The following is a 19,195-nucleotide window of genomic DNA, read 5'->3' on the forward strand; positions in this document are numbered from 1 at the left end:
AAAACATACTGATACTTCCCTTTCAATCTTAACATTATGGGGATTTATTATTTAACTTATTCTTTTTTAAAAACTGTAGTTCTCGTTTTCTTTTCCTTTATAGTGTTTCCAGTAACATTCCTTCAAACTTGATTGCTTTATCCTATGATATATATAAAATAGTTTCAAAAATAATACTAGTTTTACTACCAACAATAATGACAGCTGGATGAAGTTTAAATTTTCATTTTAGTTATAATTTACTTAGAAAACACATACCATGAAATTTTGTGTTCCTAATTTACTTGATATAGTCTTCTCAATGTGTGATTATTAAACCAATTAGATACGCTCATTTTAATTAATTTTCGAATTTTAGAAATTGTTTCTTTCGACTTAATTTTTTTGAATATGTACAATAGTTATGACTCAAAGTTGTTAAGTATATAATGTAATAATTAAGCTCTATTCAAGATTCTTGCTTCTCTCTCTGTCCCCTCTCCTATTCTTTTTCTGCCTCTTCACCTTCCTTATGTTCCACTTCATATCGTCATAGATCACTCCATATCAGTTCATAGAGATCCTCCTCATTCCTATTTTTTAAACAGCTGTATCATTATTGCATGGAAGTATCATAGTGTTTTGAAGTAGTCCCCTACTGATGAACTTTTGGGTTCAATCTTTTGCTTTGAGTCATAACTATTGTACATATTCAAAAAAATTAAGTCGAAAGAAACAATTTATAAAATAATGACATAGTGAATATCCCTGTGTATATGTGATTTTGTATTTTGTCAGTATATCTTTGGAGTGGATTTCTAAATGTAAGTCAGCAGTTAAATGAATTTGTAATTTTGGTCACAATCTTGACAGTATATTGTCAAATATTTGGAGTTTTTCCAATTTTGTAGGTAAGGAAGGATTTCTCAACGTTGCTTTAATTTGTGTTTCTTTTGTTATGAGTTAAACAGAGCATATATTCATATATTTAATGCTTATTTACATTTACGTTTCAGTAAACCATTTCTTGGCCCATATTAAAAATCAGATTTTTTAAATCTTTTTTTCTCCTCCTTTTAGCTTTCTGTATTAGTTGGATGTTTCAGGGCTGTGCATCTCTACTGTGCTCAGTAGCAGGAAGCTGCTCAAGAAAACTTAAATCTAAGTACCCAAATGAATATTATAAAAGCCCATGTAGCATCTAATAGTGTCCTGCAATCTTAAAATTTTATGATTAAATTGCCTTCTGAATCTAATATGTTTGCCCTAATTCATATCTAACTTCTGGGCATCAGGATTTCAGAACTGGGAAGGATTTTAATGATCATTTAGTCTTAACCTCTTAATTTTTATAGGTGGGAAAACTAATTCTGTGGTCTTGATTTATAGATTTGTAGATAAATTCTTATATGTCCTCATTCAAATATCTTATTTCCCAGATGAGAAAATAAAAGGCCAAATGAATATATCTCTGTATAGGAAATAGGAGTGGTAATTCACTACTAGGAAGCGACTAGAATTTTTAAGTCATATTTCATGAGTTTCAGATTCTGTGAATGTGACAGTCTTTAGGCCTGAGACTCTTCTAAAACCTTCCAGATGTTCTCTAAATAAGATCAGATTTGGAAGTAATGAAAAAAAATTCTTCCTAATGCCTAAATTTGTCATGAAGATTTCTGGGCATGACTAAAGTAATATGGTTTGTGTACAAATGTCTCTTATATTTCATGATTTATTTATTTATATACATATATATGCATATATATATATATATATATATATGTGCATATGTGTGTGTGTGTGTGTGTGTGTAGATAGATACATAGAAACCTGTCAAGTTTTTTTGAATTCATAATCATTGGTGTTTACTTTGCTTGTTATGGAGTAGGCACTCAAAGTATTTGTTCAGAGCATGAATGAATCATATACTTTTCTTTTTTTCTCAGGAGCTCTTGTGCCACACAATTCAGTCTTCTGGAAAGTGTATACAGAATGTTCAGGAGGGATGACCTACTTTCAAATATCACTCGCCAAGCATTTGTAGACCGTTCCCTCCTCACTCTGCTGTGGCACTGTAGCCTAGATGCCTTAAGAGAATTTTTTAGTAAAATTGTGGTTGATGCCATTGATGTATTGAAGTCCAGATTTATAAAGGTATTAGGCAACTATTCTAAGTTAAATACTAATAAGAATTGACAGATCTCCTTGATCAGTGCTATTAGAAACTGCCATGTGTTTAGTCAAAGGGTTTCTATTACGTGAGAAGCATTACCTCTACATTTAGATAACAACCTGTAGTTAAATCTCATAAATATGTGATTGCAGTTAGGACCCACATGGATAATCTCCCCATCTCAGGATCCTTTACTTCATTTCATCTGTCTATTCCTTTTTGTCATATAAAGTAACATTGACAGGTTCCAGCGGTTAGAACATGTTCCAGCCTAACACAATTCACCTGCCCAAATGTTTCTGCTTGCAAACTAGAATTATCCCATCACAATATCCTTCAAAGTCTAAACTCACTACAACATCAACTTTTAAGTTCACAATCTCATTTAAATATCATCAGCTCAAAGACCCAAATCTCATCATCCAGATCTTATAAATCAGGTGTGGGTGGGATTCTGGGTATGATCCATCTTGGGACAAAATTCTCTCCATTTGTGGACATGTGAAACTAGAAAATGAATTATTTGCTTTCATTATATAATGGTGGGACTGGCATAGGATGACAATTATACACATTCCTGTTCCAAAAAGGAGAAAATGGAAGTAAGAAAAGAGTTAGTGTTCCCAAACAATCTCAAAATTCAGCCAGGCAAATTCTGTTAGGTTTCAAGACCAGGGAAAAATGCTCTGTGGACTGATGCTCTGCTCTCTGGACCAACGGTTTCATCCTTGGAGTCATCCTTTTTTTTTTCTATAAGGGTAGCATATGTTTACAGTTGAATAGTTTTATCAATGTGTTTCTTGCCTTTAGAATTTGGGGAGTACAGCAGCCTTTTTTCATTTCATCTGGCAGTGTTTCCTCTGGTATAACATTCTCAAAAACCTTATGGCTCCCTTAGATATGTCTGGAGATTTATTCCATTGGACAAGAGAGTCATCCACGGGTATATGGTGGATAATTTCATCTCTAGTCCTGGCTTCTGCTGAAACAGTTGAGGGCATCCATGAGTCACATGCTTAATTTTTTCAGCACAAGCTAAAGATTGTTCAGCCATACCCTGGGTCTTCTCTCTAGAGCACTCTTTCCTAACGGTGAATCTCCTATTGTTAGCATCTTTTACAGCTGGATAGGCTGAGAATTTCCCAAATTGTCAAGTTCTGGTTCTTTTTGCTTAACAGTTTTTACCTCAGTTTATCTCTGGCACCTCACATTCTTTTATAAGCAGCACAGAAGGAACCAGGCAGCACCTCCGACAAATTTGTTTGTAAATCTTCTCAGCTAAATATTGAATTGTATAGTTTATAAGTTCTGCTTTCTGCACAACTATAGGACACTCTTCAGATAAGTTTTCTACCACTATATAACAAGCATCCCTTTTCCTTCAGTTTGCAAAACTACGTTTATTTCCTGAGAACTCACCAACTACTTTAATGTCCGTATTGCTACCAGAAAGATATTTTTGATGATTGAGCTATTCTGTAAGGCACTATTTGCTTTTTTTCCTGTGCTCTTCACGTCTTCTGAGCCCTTACTACCAGTGCCTTTTATGTTGATATTTCTATAGTCTCTACAAGGCAATCAATGCTTTCCTGTCATGTATCCAAAATTCTTTTGTCCTCTACCCATCATCCAATTCCAAAGCCCCTTCATATTTTTGGCATTTGTTACAGCAGCCTCCAACTTTTGGTACCAAAATGTGTATTACTTTCCTGAATCTGCTGTAACAAATTACTGTATACTTTGTTGCTTAGAACAATGGAATTTATTGTCTAACAGTTTTGGAAACCAGAAGTCCAAAATCAGTTATATTGAGCCAAAATCAAGGTCTTGCAAGGGCCTCATTGCCCCACTAGCTCTGAGTATCCATTCCTTGCCTCTTCAGGCTTCTGGTGGCTGCTGGCATTTCTTGACTTGTGGCTGTATCATCACTCCAGACTCTGCCTCCATTATTATTTTGCCTGTTTCTATTTATCTGATCTCCCTCTTTATTCCTCTTACAAGGTTATATTTAATTAGGGTCCAGATAGATCTCCCCATTAATCACATTTACAAAGTCCCTTTTTGCCTTATGAACTTATATTCATAGATTCCAGGTATTGAGACATGGGTATCTTTTGTGGGTGGGGGCATCATTCAACCTTCTAGAGAATGTCGTTGGGAATATTGTAAATACTGAAATGGCACATTATTAATATGGATTTATTAATATACTTGAAAATTTTTGTTTTTTAAACATTGAATTTTCACCTGCTGTTATCATACCCTCATTCTTTGAACGTTGTGCATTATTTCCTGCCACACTCAGTATAACACATCAATGCTTATTTCCATGTTTTAAACCCTGGTTTGTCTCTTATTGAAGTGATTTAACGTCTTTGCTAAAATTACTTCCTATGTGAAGGGCATTGAGTATTAAATTTGATATATTCAATAAAATATTTTTTATGTTTGATAAGAGCAAAGATAATCATTTGTTACATCTTTTCTTAGCTAAATGAATGTACCTTTGATACTCAAATCACCAAGAAGATGGGCTATTATAAGATGATAGATGTGATGTATTCTCGTCTTCCAAAAGATGATGTTCACTCTAAGGAATCCAAAATTAATCAAGTTTTCCATGGCTCATGTATTACAGAAGGAAGTGAACTTACAAAAACACTTATTAAGTAAGGTTTTGGTTAATTTTGGAGGGTATTTGATTTAAAATTTTTGATACATACATTCTTATGCTTGTATATAATGTGAATAAATGTTTAAATGTAATGTAATTTTCTTGTTTTTTCTTATGTGCAAACTATTTAAATAAGCTTTAATTTAGCATGTTATTGGGTAACACTTTATCTTGTACACATCTTTCATAAAGAATGAAAATCCTTTTTTTCTTTCACCGTTTCCCACCATTTTTCCCTCTCTATAGTTTTATATGTTTTTAGTATGATTTACAGTAAGAAGGGATTGAGTGTATTTTATTTTTCTATCATTTGAGAGTAAAGGAGTTTTAAAATATTTTTAAGCAGACATTCTATAAAACACAAAGTAATCAAATATATTTTCTCTAAAACCAGCCTTCTAATGAAGTTCCTTCTTAGTAAATAAATACTGAACACAGACATTGCTATGTATCATTTTGGATATCCAGAACAAATGTATCATTACTTTCCTCCTACCCTAATCATTACTTTATCTCCTCAATGAATGACATCACTATCTGCTCATTTGCATAAATAAGAGACTTGGGCATTATATTTTATTCTTCCTTCATCTTCACCTCTCCAACCTCCATACACATCCTATTAGTCACCAGATCAGGTGTACTTTATCTCCTCAGTATTCCTGAAACCAATGCCATTATTTCATTCCCCTTCATCAGCTTTGTAGCATCTGGTGCTCTTTGGTGAACCACTGCAGTACTCTCCTTCATAATTATTCTCCCTGCTGCTAGGCTTGTCGCTCTCAGTTGTCATACTGCTGCCAGAATGATTATACATCTGTAATACCTGATTGTTTAACTTCCCTCATGTACAGTACCAGAATGGGCAAATTTTTTCTGCAAAGGGCCTGATAGTAACTATTTTTGGCTTTGCGGGCCATCTGGTCTCAGTGGCAACTACCACACTATACTGAGAAATCAGCCATAAACAGTATGTAAACTTATGGTCATGGCTGTGTTCCAAGAAAACTATTTTAAAAAATAGTTGTTCACCAAAGGCATGGTTTGGTGACCTTGTCCTACATAATGAAGTCCAAGCTCCTAGTATGGCAGGCGAACTCTTTCAGGAATGCATCTCTCTGCACCATTCACTCACTGCTAACCACTGCTTCTTCCCACTTCATCCTCTGGACACACCATGTGGCTTATCCTTTTTTATAAATGACATTCTTCTCTCTGCTTATAACACCTGTGTACGTTTTCCCTTTGGCTAACTTATAATTCGAAACTCAGTATTTTCTCTTAAAACCTTTCTTGGCTCCTTAGGCTGGACTATTTTGTGTCTTCTTGCTTCCATCTCTTACCTTACTGTGATTGTTGCAATCACTATGCTTACTGCACTATGGTGAAATCCATGGACATGGCCTTTGTCTTGATATGTGCATGGATATAGTGACTTGCTAGTCTTTTATTCCCAGTGCCTAGTACTATGTTGGGCACCAACCTGGCACTCAAAAACTGAATTGAATTGAGGTCCTGTTGTCTGGCATTGTTGAACTTGAGCAATGATTTTACTGTTACATGAATTAATTTTTAACCTGGATCTACACTGCAGATTGTGCTATGATGCGTTTACAGAGAACATGGCTGGTGAGAATCAGTTGCTGGAGAGGAGAAGACTTTACCACTGTGCTGCATACAATTGTGCCATTTCTGTTATCTGCTGTGTTTTCAACGAATTAAAATTTTACCAAGGTTTTCTGTTTAGTGAAAAACCAGAAAAGGTAGGCCTTTCCTAAGGTGTTCACTGTTGCTACCATAGGACTTCAAAAGTTAGATTACATCAATTAAAGTTATGTCATACTGTGTATCTTCTTATAATATTGTAGTTCTTTTAGTTCCTCATTTATACCTAAAGCTGAAATGCTTCTCCATGAGTTATTAAGTACCGTTATTTTTGTAGTAGCGTCAGTAATGATCTTCACCATTCAGATATTTATGTGATTCTTTGGATTCACAGAACTTGCTTATCTTTGAAAATCTGATAGACCTGAAGCGCTGCTATACGTTTCCTGTAGAAGTTGAGGTGAGTGAAATTTTTCAATGATGTTTCTAAGTTATAATAAAAAAGAAAAAACATACCAAGTTCTTAATAGAGAAAAATATGTATATATTATGCTGACCATACTAAATTTCCAGTATTCAAGTCTGCTTTGAACTACAAAAACCGGTAGTTTCAAGTAGTTTAACCTGGGATATAATCTCAGGCAACTACAACAAAATTCATCAAACTTGATTTTTCCCTTGACTAGTAGAGGAAAGAAAATACCAATAAAAGAAGCTCTTAGGACATATCCCAGAAGTTGTTTTCTGAGTAAATTCTTCTGGTCAATGAAATTGAGATCCATCTGGACACAGAATTATGACCTTGTGGCTCTGGTTGGGTTGTTTGGCAGGATAATGGGGGTGCCATCCACAAAAGTCATGGGGATAATTACAAAACTTGCTCTGGCAAATGTGACGAGCTGGATTTTAGCCAAACTAAGTTTGATCTGCCAACCTAAGCTATTGGTAGAAAGATTGTGGCTGTAGTCTTTCACAGCCCATTGGAAATGTGAAGTTGGGCAGCGTGCCAGAGCTCATATGCCATGGCTTGCAGAGCAGGGCTGGACCAGGAGCTGTCATTCACGTACCTCTGTACACCTGCTGACCTTGACATGCCTTAGTGGTTCATGAGTTCACATAAATGGTTGCTTCCTGCCTTATGCCCTTTTGGCACAAGATTGGAGACTTTTTTCTAGGTGTATGTGCAAAGAACTAACAAAAAATAATATCACTAGTTTCTTAAGCATTCAGACACTTGCTGTATGTTACTTCTAAGCTTTATAATAGCACTGTAAGGTGCTATGATACATCATAACCATATAGTTGGGGAAACAGGCTCACAGGTTAAACACAAACTATTGATAACTGAGGCATGTGGCTGCAAGATCTTAGCATACACACACTCTGTGTCCCAGAGCCCAGACGGGGAGATATGTGCCTCTCTGGAGTTCTGTGGGAATCTATAGGAAAAGCTTTCCTGAAGGGGGACTCACCTGTCTTTCATTGTGGATATTGTTGAATACTTTTAAATTCGATAAAATTTTGTTTAAAAATTAATAATTAATTGGTGTGTGTGTGTTTTTTTGGCCAGATAGCTACTAAAATAAAAAACGTGTGACATAATTCTAAAAAGTTTTAAATTATGTATTGTTTTACTTAATAGGTTCCTATGGAAAGAAAGAAAAAATATATTGAAATTAGGAAAGAAGCCAGGGAAGCAGCAAATGGAGATTCAGGTAGGATGTTTTCAACATTGTAAGTAAGATTCTAATGGTGGTATTTGTTACATAATAGACAATACTTTAAGTACCCCAAAACATTGAAATAGAGTTTAAAAAATATTTAAATGGTGAATGGAATTGTATCTTGAAAGAAATGCAATTAGCTAAACTTTAATTGCATGGGAAGATCTGTTAAGTGGCCAAGGGGAGGCTCAGATATGGTACACTTTTGTTTTTTAAGTGCAAGATTGGCTTGATATTTATTTGTTTGCATATGGATTATGTTTGTATGTTATTTAGATATATTTAGCAATCTGTATTAAAATATAGTTCCCATCCTGCCACTTCCTCTGCTACAAACCTCCCATCAGCTCCCACCTCCCTCAGGACAGAGCTGCCCAAGGCCCCTAAACTCTTCCCTGCCACTACTTCCTGCTCACTCCTCTCTAGCAGCCAGGCCCCCTGGCAGTTCCTGTGGGCACCACCCAGGCTAACTTTTGCCACAGGGCATTTGCATGGGATATTCCCTCAGCTTGGAATAATCTTGGCCCTGGATATCAGCGTGACTCATGACATTTTGTCTTATGCCATTCCTAAAGGAATTTCTCCTTGGCCTTCCTATTTAAATCTAACCATCTTTTTCTTCACATACACTTTGTTTCAATTTTCTGCTTAATTTTTCTGGATAACTTTGTTTTCTTGATTTGAGGATAAAATTTGGACCAGTTTTCTCAATTTCTTACATTGTAGGTTTATTTATTTTTCAGTTATATCTTCCCACATTTATGGTCAAAATGTACATCATCAAAATTTTAAATGCAAAGAAGTTCTGTTAATATATCCAAAAATTGGATCTAGTTAAACTTAATTTCTTTGTCCATGACAATAAATTGACAATAAATAACTGCTCAATAATGAGAAAAGTAAAAGGAGGTTAACAGTATCCTTTAATTTTATTATCATTTGAGCTTAGAGAAATACATTTCTTACTATACTTAAATAAAGGTATTTTCTTTTTATTTGTATTTCAGGTGGTCCTCATTATATATCTTCCTTGTCATATTTGGCAGATAGTAGCCTGAGCGAGGAAATGAGTCAATTTGATTTCTCAACTGGAGTTCAGAGCTATTCGTACCAAGACCCTAAATCTGCCACTGGTCGACTTCGAAGACAGGTTATCATACTTTATGTATTAAAGAATATTGTTAGCATTTATACAGGCGGAGGGGCTTCCTTGTTACAGAGGAAGCCAGTTCTCTGTTTGTCAGTAGTCCTCAGCAAATAGTGTTAGTTTGGAGAATATTCCAAGATCTAAGCCCTAGCCTTTTTTATAGTAGAATCAGCAATCTGATTTCATCAATACAGGAAGGAAGGATCTCTCCAAGGGCTGACTCACATTAGCCAGTCTCCCTGAGATTAGTGTTTTAAATTTGAGCCACATTTAAATATTTCCAATGAGAAAGATAACAGATGTTCATGCTGATGTGACTATTGTAGTCTCTGGAGAGAATGAAGGAGCTATTCAGATATTTGATGTTACCAAACAAAGACAACTGAATGCATCAACGTTCACAAATGATAGCTTAATTCTTTTTTTTTTTTTTCCTTAATTGTTAAAGAGTAAATTCTTGGTGACCAAGGGTGTAGAGTATGGAATGGTTTTGATTATTATTTTTAGAAGTAAAATTCAGTCTTTTTCTTTTTGGGTCCCAGCAGCTTATAATAGTCTCCTTCACTTCCTCATTTACTAAGTTTTACCTGCACCTCACACTATTTTTTTTTTTTAAGCTGGGATTTATCTCACTCTTGTCCATTCATTCAAAGAGAAGGCCCACCATGTGTTTGCATTCCCTCCCCTCCCCCTACCCATTTCTTTCTCTCTCCGTCTCTGTAGTCTCATCTTTTTATTCTTTCTTTACCAGATTTCCAGAGTCTGTGTATGTTCTAAAGTTGTTTTTTATCATCTAAGGCCTATCAGCATCCCAATAGGAACTCGTTCTCCAACATTTCTTTATGACTTTTCTAGCTTTCTTTGAAATGACCTGTTTTGATATTGCAGGTAGGTAGAACTATTTCACCTATGTGTGCCCTTTGTCCATCTTTCTTATTATTCTTTATTTTGTAAAGTGTGTGTGTGTGATACCGTGCTAATGTTACCAGTAAAAACTGCAAGGGAGTTTCAAATTGAATTCCTGTGCCTAAGGATTAAAAAATTGTTCTTTTCAGGTTAGGATTCTGTTGATTAAATAGATTAACAAGGGTAGCCTTGAGAAAGGGAACGAAACAGTTCTTCAGTTAATCAGTGAGGGGAGAAACAAAGAGGAAACAGCTGAGTATCAGGATCGATCTTACTGCAAACTAAGTCTAACTACAAGTGGCTAGATAGCGAGCAACATAGTGAGTCAAACTGTAAACTAGCTATGTCTAATTACATTATTGATTCCCTAATTCCACTCTTACATTCCCCCCATCATATGTTCATTTTATTTCTATAAAATTAGTAAGGATAGAAAGGAAACAAAACAACTATATTACTTAAGACAATTTTTAAATCCAGGTATACAGGCGGCAACTGATCTCACTACTTCCTGCTGATAGTAGGCACAGTCCCTGCCTGTGGGCACCAGAGTTCTTTCCTATTCCGTTACAGCGGGGAGAGGGCTATGGGAGAACTTCAAGTCCGTTTTAAAGTTTGATTTAAACTTGGTCAAATGGCTGCTGGTATTGCTTGTTATCAGTCCTCAGGAGGGACAAGTTGAAACCCTGGTGGATAACCATCTGTAGATGAGAATTGCTGTGTTCCAGATGACATAAACTTCTTTGTTTGAAGAGGAGCTTAAGGTCTTCATTTGGCTCATGGGAACAGGGGTGAGAGTCTTTGCCGTGTCCACGTCCAGCACAGGCAGGAGGGGGAAAGGTGGGAGATTAAGAAAAACAGAGACAGGAAAGTTGGGATCAGGAGGTCCACTGTCCACGGATGGCAGAGCAGTGGCGCAGTTTTTATTTCTCACACGGTTTTTATACTGTCTTAGAACAATTGCCTGTACAAGCTAGTAATAGTAGAACAAGCAAGTGTTAGAAGAACATACTGTTCTGTGAATATGCGAGTTTGTATATCTGTGGCTATAATTGTGTCATCTTGTTCTTTCTGGGAGAAGATGTTGAGGCAAGCCCTCACTTGAATGACATTGCAGGCTGTAAGGTCCTTGTCAGCGCAAATCCTGCTCTCCACAAGTCTTCCTTTGTGGGGAGTCTTGTGGAGATTCAAATGAAACAGGTTTGATTCGAGGGAGGGAGACCTAGCCACAGGCTCTCTGAAGCCTGGCAACCATTGGGGTGCTCGGAAAAACTGTAAAGGGTCCCTTCCATTTAGGAGTTAACTGGTCTGTTAGAGACCCCTCCCCCTCTAGACCTTGAAATGTACTTGGTCCCCTGACTCTCCGGGACTACATATATAGAGGGGTTGGCCTGGGGGAGGTGCCGGTTCTCTATATTTTCTTAGTGCCTGCTGAACCTCTTCCAAGTTAATAACAGGAAATAACAGAATTGAGGTCATAATCCAAAGCACTGGGCAGCAATGAGAGCCAGGGCTTAGAGGTCTCCTGACAAAACTTTTCCAGAGTCCTTTTTAAAGTTTGATTTGCTCGTTCTACATTTCCTCTAAGGTATAGAACAATGGTAAGGAACAGGCTGAGTAAAATGAGCCCAAATCTACTGGCTCTATTTATCTTTACAACCGAGCAGGTTTTAGAGGAAACAGGTCCAGAGTGAGTGGTCAAAACAGAATGAATGGCTCCCATATCAAGCAGGAAGTTTAACAGGCTAAACGCCATGGCAAGGGGCACCGCAGTTCCTCCCCTGTGATGAGATTGGTCTCTTTCTCCTGGGGGGCTGCTGGGACACTCAGGCCTGTCTCGGTCACAGCCATTTACAGGGAAGGAGTTGGTCCCTGCTCCCTTCAGAAAAAGAGACAATCCATCTTCCGATGCCCTTTTAGTTTGCATGGGTGTTACGACTGTTTTGGAGGACCTCTTCTGGGGCGCCCGGCGTAGCCCTGAGGTGGCCCTAGCCTTGGCCTTACTATTAACTGCAGCCAAAAATCTGGCCTGTCTCTGACCTTGTCTCTAGTTTCACTGTACCTTTCTTTTTTCACTTTCCCTGTCTCGGTTGTTAAAGACATTTAAACAAATTCCCTGGCCTTCTCTAGGATCTGACCTTCTCTATCAAGGGTATAACAGTGGGCCAGAACCATTATAATACCCTGTGAGGTAAGGGAAAACATTAGACTAACCTTCCTTACACTGGTCTATTCTCTGATGCCAGGAGGGCACATGAACTCTAACAGTCCTGAAGTACAGAAGTTTATATAACTATTAGCAAAACTTAGTTCTTAAATTTAGGGGTTTTTTTTTGTTGTTTTTTTAGTAACCAAGGACTTAACTAAGACAATATAAAACAGAAATTTATTTTGATGATACATATAATCTTTGCTTTTCAGGAAGAAAACTTTTTCATAATATCAGTAACGGACCAATAGTCTAACAACCTTGTCTTATTTAGCAGAGAGGGAAAACTAATTTTGTACCAGCTTATTTTTGATATTTAAACCTAATTAATCACATTTAGCTTAGACATACATAAAATTCTTTCAAGATTTTCCTTTACAAACCTTCTCTAACTTCCCAGTCCTTCTTTGTCTCCTCTCACTCATTGACAAATAACCATCCTTAGGACAAACTTCTTTCAATTCCTTCAAAAATATATTTCCATACCTTACATCTTCATTGAAAACATACCTCATTTTCTTTCATATCAATTAGACTCCATAACCTTCAGAACCTTAATTTTTACTGACAACTGAAAGCAAGCAATTAGCATTTCCTTTGGCACATCCAAGAACATATTTTGTAACCTTAGAAACAAGGCTTTTGTAATAAAATACAAGGTATACTTATTAATGGATCTTAATCTATCTTTTAGGTTTCCTGTGACAAAGCCAAAAATAGATGAACTCAGACCTATCTTATAATTAATATTTCAGCATTTCATTATATTCAAATACCTAGATATTCAATAATTTTTGACATTTAACACAACTTAGTAAAACTGAAATCTTAAGTTACCAACAGATGCTGAGAAACCACATCTAAGCATCTATATCATATAATTATTGCTGAATAGTTTTTTTTTTGTTTTTTTTTGTTTTTTTTTGTTTTTTTTTTAAAGATTGTTTTTTTAAGGGGAACAGGACTTTATTGGGGAACAGTGTGCACTTCCAGGCCTTTTTTTTTTTCCACGTCAAGTTGTTGTCCTTTCAATCTTAGTTGTGGAGGGTGCCGTTTAGCTTCAAGTTGTTTCTTAGTTGTGGAGGGCGCAGCTCAGCTCCAGGTCCAGTTGCCGTTTTCTAGTTGCAGGGGGTGCAGCCCACCATCCCTTGGGGGAGTCGAGGAATTGAACTGGCAACCTTGTGGTTGAGAGGACGCATTCCAACCAACTGAGACATCCGAGAGCTCAGCAGCAGCTCAGCTCAAGGTGCCGTGTTCAATCTTAGTTGCAGGGGGCGGAGCCCACCATCCCTTACGGGACTCAAGGAGTTGAACTGGCAACCTTGTGGTTGAGAGCCCACTGGCCCATGTGGGAATCGAACCGGCAGCCTTCGGAGTTAGCAGCATGGAGCTCCAACCGCCTGAGCCACCGGGCCGGCCCTTGCTGAATAGTTTTATCTAAACCTCATTTCAGTTAACATTTTATTAGTTCTTAACTCTATGAGATTTTAAAGTTAATTATTACCCAAACTATTATCTTGGCAAATTCTGTAACAAAGATAACAAATTTATTTTGGTAAACTCAGGTGAAACAAAAGATACCATATTTAATGTTAATAACCTTAAAAGACATGTCTATTTAACCAAAATTAAACCAAATATTTTCTTAGTGTCAAATATTTTCTTAATTCAAAGACCTATTGAGAGGCTACCTTACCTCGTAATCCAGAACATACATGGGCCAACCAGTGTTATAGTAAAACACTATGCTTTGTCATTGGCTTATAACCATAGGTTGACCAGTTTGGCGATATACGACCCAGGGGACTTGCAGAAGGTTCAGATACAGAGCTTCCCATCAGCTTGGTGTTTAAAACACAAATAGAAAACGAAAAGAAAAAAGGGAAAACACAAGCTAAAAGAAAACAAACAAGTCATAAATAAACCAGAACCAGAACCAGATGAGTACTCACAGGACCGAATCGTCCTGAAAGGAGGAGCTGGGGGTCAAAACCCAGTCTCTAACCAACCTGGCACCACAGATTGGCCTCAGAGAGAGAGACCCAGTTTGGCACGAAGCCCAGACGGCATATAAGCCCAGAACTGGTGCTGGTAATAAGCCTTAGAGAGACTCCGATGGGAGAGACAGAGGTAAAACCCGTCTCTAACCAACCCAGCACCGCGGATTTGTCTCAGAGAGGCCCAGGTTGGCACGAAGCCCAACCTGGGCCTCTCTGAGACAAATCCCAGAACCAATATGGGTGATTAGCCTCAGAGAGGCTCTGACAGTAGAGACCAGGGAGTTCCATTGTGCTCTCCGATTTGACAATTCCCAGAATTACTGACCCGCAGTTTCCAGAACCAGACAACCATTTTCTGTCCACCAGCTTAAACGTTTATAGGCAGCCAATATCAGGAAGGGAGTCGGGAAAATCCCGAAGACCAGCGAAGTCTTGGCAGCTACTAGGAGGTCCCAGTATTCCCCTCCCCAGAGCCAGCCTGCCACAAGCTGCTGTGGATCAGACTGGCTGCAGTGCTCCATCCCCGCACCTTCCCTGGGGAGAGAGGGACTGAACTCACCAGTTCTGGGTCCAGTCCGATCCCATCCCTTTGTAGTTAACCTGCTTTTCTTTCCACCAAACTTGTCTCTAGATTTTTTAACTTTTCAAGCGGCAGTCAGCTGGACCTTAGTACCATATCATGTGGATAGAAAAGAGGCCACATTTTAAACCTGACAATCTCAGGAGACTGAAAATAACCACATAGGAAGGCGTGAACATAAAAATTCCTAACTAAGGGGGGCCATGGTGGGAAGTCACATCTTTGGCCTGTAGCTTCCTTGACAAAGGTAAATTTAAGTGAGCCTGTCTATTCTCATTCGGCACCTAAGACGATATCCTTGGAATGTTAGTAATCCCTTTTTCAGGACCAGAGTAGGAAACTACAGCTACCCACATTGATATTTTTGTCCCCTGACTAGCATCTCTATGTGCTATAAAAAGCAAACTATTAACTATCCTCCACCTACCTATGTAAAATAAGTACCCTGTTTCCCCAAAAATAAGATCTAGCCAGACAGTCAGTTCTAATGTGTCTTTTGGAGCAAAAATAAGACCCAGTATTATATTGTATTGTATTATATTTTATATTATATTATATTATTATTATTATTATTATTATTATTATTATTATATTATATTATACCCCATCTTATAGTAAAATAAGACCTGGTCTTATATTAATTTTTGCTCCAAAAGATGCATTAGAGCTGATTTTCCGGCTAGGTCTTATTTTCGGGGAAACACGTACCTGTCTCTCCAATTTACTTTTATCCAATCCCAGAGACTTCCCAGCTTTGGTTTCTCCCATCCCCTTAATCAACCACCAGTGGATTTCCACCTCCTTTGATTACGTATAAAGTAAGCTGCAAACCACCATTTTGCAGAGCATTTTCTCAATCTGTTGAGATTTTGCTTCCCTGCAATTGTCAGTTTGGCGCAAATAAACTCTCATAAGCTTTCTCTTAGACTGGGTGATTTTTCATCGCCATTACTTGGAGTAGTGGGCAGCATTCCAAAGAAGCCCACCCACGACCACACTGTGGACCTGGATTCAGTGCTAGGTACCAGCAGGGGCCCATTGTGCCCCAGTGGCTCCCTGCTTTGCATCAGGTGAACTTGGGTGAGTTTTTCTTGGAATTCCAGACCTCCCTTTTTTAAGGTAGGAGGCCCTGACTTTATTTTTGTTTGTTTCTTTTGTTTTTTTTAATCCTAGAGGTGGCATTAAAGTTTAAGGGTTGAGATAACCCAGATTAAAGGCAAGATTGAGATAACTCAGCAACAGGAGAAAGAATGGGTGGCTGGTTTTTAATTTTGGCTTTTCAAATGAAATTGCTTACTGCAAGTCTGAACAAAACCTTTTGGTGGATAAATGAGAGTCTGAACTTTTTCAACTCCGAAGATAAGGGGCATTTACTACTCCCTCTAGCCTGAATGTGGGATATTCTTAGATGACTAAGAATCTATGTGGAGGTGTTTGAGGGTACTCCTCAAAACGTGCGGTGGCCCCATAGGGAATTCTAACACAACTGTAATTAAATATTTGACTTGTCTGGGGACACGTACATAAAGACTGGTTATCTAGCGCTCTAAGCCCTCAGGGTTGTACTAGATAGCCTGGGAGAGAAACCAAGGCATGTCAGGGTTGAAGCAACGAGGGAGGTGACAGCACCTTGGACCTCAGCCCAAAAGCAGCACACTTCAACCCACTTCACAATATCAGTAGATATTTATTGAGACTGCTGGTCTCAAAAGAAAATTGAAAATTAACATGTGAAAGCCAAGCTTCCAGACTCTGGCCACATTAATAGTCCTGCATGTATACAGTTCCTAGGCAGTCTTTACTTGCAAGTACTTACAGAAATGGAAAGATTTAACTGTAAGTGTTATCAACTTAGGATAGCCAAACTGGAACTCTTTTGACATCTAAATTAATATTTGTGTGCACAATTAGGAAAAAATGACGTAAAAATAAAATTGAACAAAATGGGAGTATTACCTCAGTTGGCAAATAGAAGCCTCTGAAATGGTACAGAGAAAGACGTTCTTCTCTCCAGGAACTTACTAAGAAAATTTAGAGGCTGTCTCTGAACTAAAGGTTTTCAAAGCTGCTCAATGCCTACACTCTACTTTTCCCTCTTCTCCAGCTATCCAACTATATACTTTACTTTGTTGTCCGGACTTAGTCTCCCTCCCACGTCCTCTTCTACACCTCCATTGCAGCTCCCTTTAGAGAAAAGCCGCTCTCAGACAGAGAGGAATAAGCAGTTGTATACAAACAGAACTAAGCAATCTACTAAAGATTCCCCAGCGCTCTCTATGACCCTGAGGAGTTTGCAAAGGAATTTGAATTAACTGTTAGACCATATGATCCTGGCTTTCTTAATTTATTCCAATTAACGCACCTTTTGGTTTCTGAGAGCAAAGCCACAGAATTATTAAATAAGGTTTCCTAGGGAAACTCCTGTAGATGAGTCTGCTTTTATTGTAAAAAGTCAGGTCACCTTAAGGATTGTACAAAACTGAAATGGGATTTATAAAAAGAAAAGAAACAGAAGCAAGTATAGGGCTGCTCCAAGACTATGAGGGCATTTCCCCTTTCTTACTAATACTTTAGGAGAAATTGAAATCACCATAAAAGGACCTTGTAGATACTGGGGCTATACTTTATCTGTTTTTAACACTACCCAACTAAATTACACTCTGCCTTGGAATAAAGCTTCTGTACAAATGGTAGGGATATCTAATCAACCAATGTCTGTTTAAATCAGAACCTGTTCCCCTCCAGCTAGGAGTGTTAAGGGGCGACATATATTTTTACTAGTTAAATCTGCCCAACTTACCTGATAGTGTGAGACTTTCTAACCAATGATGCTCATGTATCCTCCCAAAAGGGTGAAATGTATTTAGAATTAAATGAATCAGATTAGGAAAATAATGACTTTAAAAGGAACAACATGAGAGAAAACCAGTCTTGAGACTGACTGAATGTTTGTTGCAGGATGTTCCAGTACAGATATTGGCAAGATTAGTCAGCCATTCCTATTAAAATAACTATTGATAATACTTTTCCTCTACCTAATAATTGCTAGTATCCTTTAAGGCCTGATGCACTAGCTGGAATTAGCCCATTATACAAGATTGCTTTTTAAAACAGGGGTTTATTATTCCATGTATCAATGCATGTAGTTTTCCTATTCTTCCAGTAAAGAAACACATTGGAAAAAGATGGAGATTTGCACAGGATCTCAAAGCTATAAAGATATCCTGTAGTTCCAAATCCACATACCCTATTATCAGCTATTCCTGTGTATATTGCCAATACTTTTCAGTAATGTATTTATCTAGTGACCGGTCACGTCCAGCGCAACACGGGCAGTGAGGGTGCGAGAAGGGGCAGCTTTGAGTTAAGTTTTTAAGAAAGAAACATACAGAGACTTAATGCAGTTTAAATTTCAGAAGGACATTGGTCTCACAGTCATGAAAGACTGGAGCCCAGATTTGAGCCGACTGGAGGTTTTTATTGATAAGTATACAAGGGAGTAGCAGTGTTTTTGGCACGGTCTGTGGGACTCATTTATCACGTTATAGAAACAACCCAAACCAATTATGTTGATCTTCAAACAGCGGAAGCAGAAAGTCCTTGAGGTGAGGTATGCAACTCTTTTAAGGGACATATATCACATGTTGAAATTGTTTTACAGAGCTGAGCAGAGAGAGATAAGATAAGCTTGATCTTGTCACTCTCAAGACTTTTCTCCCAATTAGGTGAGAGGGGAAAGCCAGAGCCAGCAGCAGCTTTTCCCAGGCAGGGGGAAGGGGAGACAAAGCCCCTTCCCAAATCTTTCTAAGGCAGCTCATGGGGGTCTCCATGGGGTTCCTCCTGGCTTGAGTTGTCTGCCCTCCCCCACCCCCCGCCCCGTGGGGAGTCTTACTTGTCATTGGCTGCAAACCCTCTTTTGGAGACTAAATAGAGAGAAATATACAGTCCCAGAGATGCACAGTCACAGACTCTTCTTTCCTTAAGGAAAGACATGGGGGACAATCGGCTAGGCTGTTGTGTGACAACAATGACCTTTTTTAGCATTGCTGTAAAGAAAAAAGAAACAGGAAATAACCTCTTTGCTTTTCCACCTGGGAAGATCAAAGTTCACTTGGATAGTATATAGAGAGTCCCACCTATTTCTCTCAGATACTACAACCTAATTTGAATGATCTTGAATTTCCAAGAAATTCTATTC

General features: G+C 38.0%; 1 protein-coding gene across 3 annotated transcripts in view; it reads left to right on the plus strand.

Annotated features, from left to right (window-relative positions):
- PRKDC (protein kinase, DNA-activated, catalytic subunit) overlaps window positions 1–19,195 on the plus strand; it is a 270,606-nt gene that overhangs the window by 126,443 nt on the left and 124,968 nt on the right. For all 3 annotated transcript variants that reach the window (XM_074318994.2, XM_074318995.2, XM_074318996.2), the window contains exons 41-46: window positions 1,926–2,133; window positions 4,643–4,821; window positions 6,421–6,589; window positions 6,826–6,891; window positions 8,074–8,146; window positions 9,163–9,305. In XM_074318994.2, coding sequence (XP_074175095.1) covers window positions 1,926–2,133; window positions 4,643–4,821; window positions 6,421–6,589; window positions 6,826–6,891; window positions 8,074–8,146; window positions 9,163–9,305 — 838 coding nt within the window. The remainder of the gene's footprint in view (window positions 1–1,925; window positions 2,134–4,642; window positions 4,822–6,420; window positions 6,590–6,825; window positions 6,892–8,073; window positions 8,147–9,162; window positions 9,306–19,195) is intronic.

Source organism: Rhinolophus sinicus, chromosome 7, assembly GCF_057876585.1.
Source record: "Rhinolophus sinicus isolate RSI-liver-muscle chromosome 7, RSI-T2T, whole genome shotgun sequence".
NCBI lineage: Eukaryota > Metazoa > Chordata > Mammalia > Chiroptera > Rhinolophidae > Rhinolophus > Rhinolophus sinicus.